This window comes from Coptis chinensis, chromosome 9 (genome assembly GCF_015680905.1).
Source record: "Coptis chinensis isolate HL-2020 chromosome 9, ASM1568090v1, whole genome shotgun sequence".
NCBI classification, from domain to species: domain Eukaryota; kingdom Viridiplantae; phylum Streptophyta; class Magnoliopsida; order Ranunculales; family Ranunculaceae; genus Coptis; species Coptis chinensis.
The window spans coordinates 70,396,775-70,406,818 of record NC_141464.1 but is presented as its reverse complement, the minus strand read 5'-3'; the positions used below and the strand labels follow the sequence as shown (position 1 = coordinate 70,406,818).

Genomic DNA, 10,044 nt, shown 5'->3' with positions numbered 1-10,044 from the left:
AACTGATGAAAAAAAGTTTTGGTTACTTATTTAAAAAAAATAGTTTTTCATCCAAAAACCTTTTGGTCCCAAAAGTTTTATGATAATTAGTAAAACTCGTTTTTAAGTTAAAAAACTATTTTTTTTAAAACACTTTTTAATTAAAAACTTAATTTTTTTGTTTTAAAATTTTAATTGATTTATCTTGTGATATCGCCAAAAATATAAATAAACAAGTGTGAAATCTGATTTCGATAAAATGTCAATTTTTTAAGAAAATTTTCACAACCAAATATGTTTTTAAAAATATTAGAAGTTTCAAAAATAAATACTTTTTTTAAAAGTGTTTTTAAAAAAATCTTAGAACCAAACACCCACTAAGGCTAACTGATGAAGTTCTGGGCAGCAATACCTTTAAGTAAGAGTAGTAGTAGCTCGTTATAATCTTTTTCTAAAAAATAATTCAAACTTAATTTTTTTTTATGCCAAAATTTTAATTCATTTTGAAACCTCTAACATAAATAAATGAAATTTAACTGTCCAGAAATGTCAAAATTTTACAATCATATTTTACCAATATTAGAAGTTTCAAAATTACAATTATATATAAAGTGAAGGGTGTTTAGCTAAGAGTGTAAAAAAGTCCCTCAAATTCTCAGGACGGGCAGTCCATGGGCCAAAAAGCCCTAAAATTTAAACACTCATGTAATTTGGGAGGCGGGCCAACCCGGCCCTCACGTTTTGAGGAGAAGGTAAAGGCCTAGATGTGAAAGCATGGGGGCAGCCCTTAGTCCGATCCTCAAATGCCTTCACAAGACTCCCATTAAGACTCTCACAACTTTTATATGTAATTTTATTTATATTTTGTTAAAAAGTACGTAATTGTATAAATAGCAAAATGAAAATTATATTTTACATAAGTTAGTGTTTTGTGTAGGCTCAGTCGGGATATGAACCTGAGTCACTTCTCTATGTATAAACAAGAATAAAATATAAATCATAGTTATGTGAAATCTTTAGTATAGGGTAATAAAGTTTTTAATCAACTTCAACTAATCACACACACAAGTTATTTTATAACTTATAACACCACATCATATTTTTTGTCTAATATACATTTCTTATTGATTTATGGAATACATCGACATATAAAACCTCATAACAAAACTTTTGAATTTTATTATCTTACAAATTTTAGCCAAATTATTAATTAAATACATTAACCAAAATCAAGATTGAGAAAATTTATTATTTAAACGTGATAATTCATTTATCGCGTATCAATTTAGCAAGATTATACTGTAAATAAAAAATTTAAGATAATAATCAAATCCGGCTCTCAATTCTCTAAAGAGAGGGCTGAGATGAGGGTTAGGGAATTAGGGCTTTACAATTTTAGCATTACCCTCATAGGCCCGCCCCTCACTATATTAGAAGACCGGCCCGGGCCAGCCCTCAAATCATACGGGCTACATGGTTTGAAACCCGGCCGTTTTACACCCCTATGTCCGGGCAAACTACGCTAGCATTACTTCAGCTGATCATACATTGACTTGGGGCTGCTGATCATTCATTGACTTACTTGGGGCAAAGTCTTCACTTGATAAACCCACTTACTTGTTTCCAACTGAAAAGTGGGTGGGGAACTTGCAGCTCGATGGTGGATTCACCATCACTATATTCGCTTGCATAGTGGAATTGCCCAAAAAAAAAGAAAAGATAAAGGCCAGCAGAGTCACTGGGGGATGGTGGTATGTATATATATTATATAGTGTTAACTATCTCTTGTATTTGACACTTGAGCATTCAGTTTGGTTCTGGTTTTTTCTAGTACGATGATTACGATACAAAATTAAATGTTATCATAACAAAGTCCACCCCAAAGCCAATTATCACACACGTCAAACACAGAAAAAAACCAGGAGAAAAAAACCATTGCTGGTTTGGAAAAATTTCATACATTTTAACAAAATTTGCACCTCATTTGTGAGAGATTGTGGTGGTGGATTGACCTTCCGGCTCATTCACCCTCCTATAGTTGAAATCCGTCCAGTTTTCCAAGTTTGCAAAATTAAACAAGTACAGCAACTGCCTAGGGTATTTATTCATAAAAACTTTTGATTATAAACAACTATATACACTTTGGTACTCATTCAGAACATACAACTTTAGCTTCAAAACTGAGATTTTCATGTGAAAATGCACACCCAACAAAAGGACACTCAGCCAGACACAGGCCACAAGGAAACCCCTGGCAATGCTACTGGAATAAAAGTTGAATCTCCAGTGTCACGCACAGATGATCTGGTTTCTTTTCAATGGCATATTTAGGATTTTGTCTTGATCGAATAATGAGCATATGGAACTTGTACTAACTAATCCCTGCTTCATCCAGTCTGAGACTTGAGATATTCCTGCTTAGTTCCAGAGGGATACGCAAGCTCCCATTTAACCAATCTATTTACCCATTTTACAACTTGATCATTCCCATCTTTAAGCTGCAAAACTTTCATAATTTCCTTTCCACCAACTAGCGGTTTCATTGCCCACACACTGTCAAGCAGCCTAGTTCGACAGTGGTGCTTTCAACTCTTCTATACAGCTCCAGTTTCTTGTCCAACCCAGCACATGTTTTTGGTATATCTTCAGACTTCAGCGCGTGTTTTTGAATCCAGTAAAGCTGGAACAAACAATGATACTCGCCAGTTATCTTTAATATATTGATAAAAAAAAAAAAGATAATCTTTAATTTCTTGCAAAAGTATTCCTGCTTTTATCCGTTTCCTTGAAGCGACTGATAATTAGGACATTCTTTTTTAAAATGCTCTTCAGCCATACCTACAAGTATAAAATTTGTTAAACCCTTGAATATTGGAATCCAGTAAAGCTTTTATAGAGTTTCCTCAGAAGATATGTTGCCGACAGTGAGTACAAAACAACTTTCAGACAGAACAAGGGATCCTCTTCGCAGGAAGAGAGCATGTCGCCTCAAATTTGAATTTCAGGTATTGCCTTTCATTTTCCGAAACTCATACAAAAATGTGCTGATTCCATCCTCCTTTTTTATTTTGTCACGGGATATGGAAGCACCTTTCGCTGCACCATTGGCTTCACTTTGAATAACCCTTTGCAAACTTTCACTCTTCTTCCCTTCCTCTGCAAAATAAAATAAATAAGCTCATTTTTACAAAACATACCTTAATAACAGTCAGTTACAACTTACAAGTAAATTTAGTTCATATATCATACCTGCAGGTTGTGCGACTCCACCTTCTTTGGCCCAAGAAGGACGAGCAAAATCTAAATTTGCAGAAGCATAAACCTTATTTGGATCATAGTTCAGAGCTTCCTCTTTCGCTTTCACCTGGGGGAAACCAGCACTTGTCAATCTGCAATTGGTTTCTTGCTCTTTAAACCTTTTCTTGCCTACCTCAATCTCATTTTCTGCTCTTCTTTTTGCATCACAGTTCGCAACTTCCTCTTTGATTGTCACCTGGGGAGAGCAAGCAGTTTTCAGTTCACATTTGGTTTCAAGCTCACTAAATCTTTTCTTCCAAACCCCAATCTCATTTTCTTCTTGTCTTTTCGCACGTTCAAGCTCATTAAGCCTTTCCTTCGATACCTCAATATCATTTTCTTCTTGTCTTTTCGCACATTCAAGCTCATTAAACCTTTCCTTCCATACCTCAAGCTCATTTTCTGCTCGTCTTTTGGCACATCCAAGATCACTATTCTCGTTCTTCAATACAATCAGAATCTCTATTTCATTTTTATTAATTTTCTTAAGCTCACCTGATAAAGTCGTGATTCTTTCCTGTGATTGCCTCTCTCGTTCCCATACAATTTTATGATCTTCTTCTAAACGGACTACTTTCTCCTCGAGCTCACCGCACATTCTCTTATGTCTCCAGACTTCATCTTCAAGACTAGTCTTTTCAAGTTCTATCTCCAGAAGCTTTTCCTTAACATCAACAAGCTCTTTCTTCTTCTCCTCAGATTCATTTAACAACTTTGAACATCTGTTTCCAGCCACTTCCTTCTCCAATTTCAGCTTTTTCTCTTTCTTTTCCAAAATCTGCACAACCTCCTCATAGTCCTTATACCGGAAAGCTGTTTTTAATGACAAAATTAGTTCTGAAGTAGTGTAATTGCCCCTTTCCTTGCTCACAGAATCCCTACATCCATGTAATTGAACAATACTCAGACATTCAACCGTCCAACCGACATAATCAAATTACAAAATAAACAGTATGGAAATCAATGCAACAACTTAGCACATGTTTATAAAACTTGGCTCAAAATTTCAAAACTGCTTGTGTGGTAGATCGATCATTTTTCCATGGCTTCAACTGAGCTATATATACACTAAAAGATCACCATTCAAATACTATATTCCTCAAATACTTAAAGCCCAAAACCTGATTTCACTCATACATACAAAATTTCATTCTAAGATATTGTTTGCAAAAAAATCAATTAAAATAAAAAAGATTCAAGCAAAATGAAGCTAATCAATGTAAATAAAATAGAGGAAGCACCTTAGAATTGCATCAAGCCCCTTCTTCCTCACTCCAACCCCTTCTTCTTCTTCTTCTTCCAGCTCAACCCCATTCTCGACTTTTTCTTCCACCCTATTCTTCTTTCCACTTCTCTCTCCAACCCCTTTTCTCATCTTCTTTCTTTTCACCATACTTTTCTCCTTCTCCTTCTTTGCTATATTCTGCAGATAGTGCCTTTCACAGTAGTCACTGTCTTCAAACTTTGACTCTTTGCAATGCCATCCCTTTCCATCTCTGATTTTACAATGATACTCCTTCCCTTCTGTTATAAGCATCATATAATGCTTTTCACAGTACTTATTCCCTTCAAACTTCAACCCTGTGCACTGCCATCCCTTTGAACGCTGCTTTCTATTACAACGCTGATCCATGAGTGGTGGTTTGCTACCACGACCAATACCATTGCTAGAACCAGTCCTCTTCATCTTAACTATAGTATGCCCCGCCAAGAAAATTTCCAATTTTGGTTATGTATTGTATGTAGTGTGGGCGTGTGGGTGGTGGACTGGTGGGTGAAGGAGGAGAACTTATTTTGAGTGTAAGACAGTGTATAACTAGAAACTATTTTTTTTTTTTTTTTTTTTATTTGTTTGGATTTTCAAGATAAACATAAATATTTTACTAACTAGTCACCTTATATCAAATCAAAGACCATTAATACTGAGTAGTTGAAAATGCTTTCAAGAAGCCACATCATATCTTTTTTTTTCTCTAAGATGGACACATCAGCTTCCGCAGATAAAAAAGGTAAATCCACTCTTTTCAATTGTTGGTACGTTTGTAAAGGAAAAATAAACCTAAAAAAAAAAGCCCAAAAGAAAAAAATTCTTGTGCCCTCCCAACCTCCCTCTTCTTCTTCAATTTGATGAAAAAAGAAAACAAATAAAAACAAATCCCTTCTCTAACAAAATAAGAGAAATCCAGTATTGAAAAAAAATCCGAAATAATCCCATCGAGATTTAAGGTATGACCCCATCTTCTTCTTCTTAATCCTTAGCAATATCTCTCTTTATGCTTTTATTATTTTTGTTTAAATTTGGAAGAAAATATTTTGGAGATCACGAGAAAATTCTTAGTGAAATAAGTGAAACAATCCACTGTCGAGTTTTAAGCTGTAAGAGTCCCTCAAACAATTCAGAGCTCATGTGGAACTTAATCAGCTATGATGCGACAGGACACTTAATCTATTACTTATTAAAAAGTGAATAACGAGTCTTGGTTCTAAATGGTTTAAGTAAATTATTTATTGTTTTGCCACCTGATTTTCATGATTAGTATTGTCGTAAACTTCACTCATATGAAGATTTGTTTCAGGACAAATCATCTTACCACATTACAAAGTAGTGTTTTCTGGCGTTTTTGTGTTTTCTGATATTTCATTAGCTTATGGGATCAGAGGCGGACCCAGGAGTTTCGTCGAGGGTATTCAAGCTAAGTCGGAAATTCAACAACGAAAATTTTCTTTAGTGTTATGTAAAATAAATAAATAAATAAAAATTAACGAGTATAAACATATGATTTCAAAAAGCAAAATGATACCCGCGAGAAATTGAATTGAGAATTCAAGATGGTTTGATAAATGAATCCGAGAAAATGTCCAAATAATAAAGAAGGTGATTGAGAAATCGAGAATATTTGAGAAGTTTACTAGAAAAAAAATGAAATGAATTACTCATTGGAGTAAAAGTAAAAGTGTGGATTTGGCCTACATTACAGTCTTACAGAGTCCTTAATCCAAAATGTTAAAAATCATTAACTAATGAGCCAAGTTTTTTTTTGGCTAAATACTAATGGGTTAAGTTAAATATTAAACATTTAAGCCTATTATTTATTTATTTTTTTGGGAGAAACTTGAGGGTATTCACTTAATACCCTGCCTATACACTGGGTCCGCCCATGTATGGGATTCTCATGGGCAGTCGGTGAGCTTCCTGTTACTTGGTTTCCATAATTGACACGAATTTTATAGTCAATGTTATTTATTGGTTATTTCAGTTGGTCAATTCCTATTTCAGAGTTGAAGCTGGGTTGTGAACTGGTCTTCCTTCACCTGTGCCATGGATGTTTATCGCCTATCACAAATGCATACACTTGCTATTCTTCTGCTGGACAACCTTAGTTGTCATCTGGAAGCTAGAGTGCACCAATTGTCCCCGCTATGCAGCAGATAGGCCAACAACTCTTCAAACATGAAAGAGAAAACACAGGTGATTAACTTTCTTAAATACTATTTCCCTTACCAATTTTGTAGACAAAGCTCCTTTCATGAACTGAAAGGAGTAATACTCAAGATGAGAAGCAATGTGTCCAGTAAAAAAACCCAATGCAAATAACATTAATCCACAATTAAACGAAAGTGAAAACAATTGCTTCCTCTGAAACCTCAAACACATATGTTTCTGTTGTGTATGTAATATAGACACATACTTAAACCCACTAGCCTCAACATTACTTGATTTCCCCACCACCATTGAGCTCAAAATCACATCATACATAAATTAAAGATCTTATTTTTACAAAAATGGCTTTAAAAATTCTTTATTGTTGTTGAATTGGTGATTTGTTTGGAAAGTGTTTGAGGAAATGTCACTGAGAAAGACGTGGAGAGGAAATAAGGAGAATCCTGTTTTTTGAAGAGGAATTTTTTTTATTGTAGTTGATTTTTACCTCCAAATATAATTTTTTTTTGGGAGACGTTGTCACTTGATTGATATGGTTGTTGTTTGTAAATCATGTGGTTTTAATTATAGGTCTTATGTGTTAGTCTGTTACCTTTTTTTTAAATCACTTAACAAACTTTTCATTTTGAATTGTAGCATATGTAAACTAACGTCAAGCAAGAACAAGTTTGAGTTTATGCAATGAGGGTTCAAGTGCAAACTTTTTTGTACTAAAATAGGTACCCTTCTCTAGGGCCGGCCCTAGGCCTATGCTGTCTAAGGCTTTGTATAGGCCCCCAATATACACAAAAAAAAAGGGCCCGTGAAGCTTTTAAAAGACTACTATAGTGTTAGAAACACAGACAAAAGCCCAATTTTTCAGACTTTGCATTGGGCCCTTCGAAACATAGGGCCAGCCCTGCTATTCTCATCCGAACAATTACTTTGATTTTGTATTTGTATTTCTCATTTTTTTTGCCTCTATGATATACAAATTTTTATACCAGCCACCATGATTGGACAGGTGGGAGTTGGCCTAGGCCTAATCTTGCTAAATAAATAGGTAACAAAAGGCGTCAATACTAGGTAGTTTTGATTCTTCCTTTTTTTACCATTATCTCATTCAATTTTCGGCGTTAATGTTTCTATGTGTTATAAGATTGTTTGCAACTAAGTTACATTGACACAAATACGTGTGTATGTATTTGACATGGATATGAAGTGTTTGACACAGTGAAATATAAAAAATTGAGATATATCACATAGAATATGTGTCGGATGCAGATACATGGATTCACATTCAACACAAATTATTTTTTAAAATATGGAGTGCCCATGTAACATAGGTTTGCAACCTTCTAAACACAATCTCTTAGATTTTGGGCTTTGCTCGAATTGTTTGCACACCACGGTTTCCGTGTATTCATGGTGGATTTTTGAATAGCCATTCTGAGCACGGTGTTGTTATTACTATTGACTGCCAGGTTTAGTTGCTTGACATATGACAAGTACTCCCTCAAATTATTGAGATTTATCACATAGAATATGTGTCGGATGCAGATACGTGGATTCACATTCAACACAGATTATTTTTTAAAATATGGAGTGCCCATGTAACATAGGTTTGCAACCTTCTAAACACAATCTCTTAGATTTTGGGCTTTGCTCAAATTGTTTGCACACCACGGTTTCCATGTATTCATGGTGGATTTTTGAATAGCCATTCTGAGCGCAGTGTTGTTATTACTGTTGACTACCATGTTTAGTTGCTTGACATATGACAAGTACTCCCTCAAATTATTTGGCTATTCACAATCTATGGAGTGTGTTAATGTTCAATCTTTAATTATTATTGTCTATTTACACGGCAAAATAATTCGAGTGAAATAACTTTGCCTTAAGTTGAAAGGGAACTGAATAGGAGAAATTTCCAATGTGTGGGTTGCTCACTAGATATATCCGTTTTCATTTTTTTAACGTTAAATAACAGTCCTCATTTTATGCTAATTATTTTAGTTAGCACCTATTTGCTGCAATTTTAGTTTAGACTTTCATTTGGCTCCTCAAATTGATTTTATTGCACCTTGATAAAAACCTTGAATCTTTGCGTCTCTAGATTCATTATTTGTTTCGCTTCAAGTATTTCTTGAAACTCACCAATTTCTTAGAACTCGACTCTTTGAATGTAGTTTTTCTCATGGCGATTAAGAAATATATGTATAGCTTCGTCCTTTTTTAATCTTAAACTTTCTTTGCAATGGGGCTTATTTCAAGGTGCATAATTTAAGCCTCACCATAATTTTTTTTTGCTCAGTTGCAACCTCACTCTGTGTTATATGTATTATGATTTTTTCGACGTTATTTATATCTATGACACAGTTCCCTGAAGTTTCATATGTATCTTTCTATTTGATATGTACATAAACCAATCCATTGTATATACCTACCACTGAGTTTCAAGTTATAGTCATTCGCAAGTGTATGTATAGAACAAATATTTCGAGTAATGATTAATTACTTTTGTAGGTCATAGATTCTTTACCTTTGTGTTACATTCTCTTACCCATTGTATACTGGCCAAACTTTATTATGTCGTTTTTGTCTTATTTGTGTTAGTTGGCAACTTGGCATTTGGTTGACAATCATCTAAACGGGGTTTTCTATGGCTACTCAGAATCATAGTTCTTTATCTAAAGTGTTTCCTATTGCAACTGAAAAGCTACCAGGAAGGCTATTATTGCTCATCTTCGTAACAGGATGGCTAACTGGAATGATTCAAGGTATTGCAAGTTATCCATCTTAATAAAGTCGCAATGTGTTTGAAATTTGCATTATATTTTGTAATTTGATAATAACATGTAAATTGTGGGTAAACGTGAAATTGGTGGTCAACATCGAGTCATCTTACAAATATTGGTTGTTTTGTTCAAATAATGATCACTCTTGATATCTGGGTGCTTTGATCTATAACGAGTTAATCACCAAGCTTTAGTGTTTCTGTGATTGAAAGTTGGAACATGATTCACCCTCTCTTTCAATTCCTTATAGTGTTCATAATATATCTTCCATGGGTTATATGCATAAATATTTTCCCCGTTCTTTTAATATTCCAACAAAGAACATGCATCCCCCTTCAATCATGTTTATGGCTGAAATTGATAGCATTGGATATGATGGAATGGAATCTGGGAGTGGTAATGGCCGCAGTGAAGTGCAGCGCACCATGCTTGAGTTTCTCAATCAGCTAGATGGATTGACATGGTCTGTATACATCCAAGAACAAACCGTAAAGAAAACAGTGTGTATTTGAGTCTATATCCAACAACCAAGAGGGAAAGGTGATAATC

General features: G+C 34.5%; 1 protein-coding gene and 1 long non-coding RNA gene across 3 annotated transcripts; one reads left to right on the top strand and one right to left on the bottom strand.

Annotated features, from left to right (window-relative positions):
* Positions 1 to 1,575: 1,575 nt before the first annotated feature.
* Positions 1,576 to 9,823, top strand: LOC147477726 (uncharacterized). The gene is made up of 4 exons (XR_015207358.1): positions 1,576 to 1,730; positions 6,554 to 6,745; positions 7,722 to 7,783; positions 9,314 to 9,823. It is a non-coding gene; the product is annotated as an uncharacterized LOC147477726 (long non-coding RNA).
* LOC147477727 (uncharacterized) lies at positions 2,060 to 5,149 on the bottom strand. Of its 2 annotated transcripts, XR_015207355.1 has the most exons (4): positions 4,518 to 5,149; positions 3,229 to 4,154; positions 2,818 to 3,135; positions 2,060 to 2,659 (listed from the first exon to the last, which is right to left on the bottom strand). XR_015207355.1 is itself a non-coding variant. In XM_086581872.1 (3 exons), exons 1-3 carry the CDS (start codon positions 4,961 to 4,963, stop codon positions 2,981 to 2,983), a joined length of 1,527 nt encoding a protein of 508 aa, XP_086437998.1. In that variant the 5' UTR covers positions 4,964 to 5,149; the 3' UTR covers positions 2,060 to 2,980. The 2 variants fall into 2 exon arrangements, 1 of the variants encoding a protein (XP_086437998.1); XM_086581872.1 differs by having other exon boundaries at positions 2,060 to 3,135.
* Positions 9,824 to 10,044: the final 221 nt, after the last annotated feature.

Excerpts from the sequence above, each read along its gene's own strand:
- LOC147477727 (XM_086581872.1), bottom strand. The coding sequence starts at position 4,963 with ATGAAGAGGACTGGTTCTAGCAATGGTATTGGTCGTGGTAGCAAACCA. Across the intron at positions 4,155-4,517 it reads GGGCTTGATGCAATTCTAAG|GGATTCTGTGAGCAAGGAAA; the intron begins GTGCTTCCTCTA and ends ACATGGATGTAG. Across the intron at positions 3,136-3,228 it reads TGGAGTCGCACAACCTGCAG|AGGAAGGGAAGAAGAGTGAA; the intron begins GTATGATATATG and ends TTTATTTTGCAG.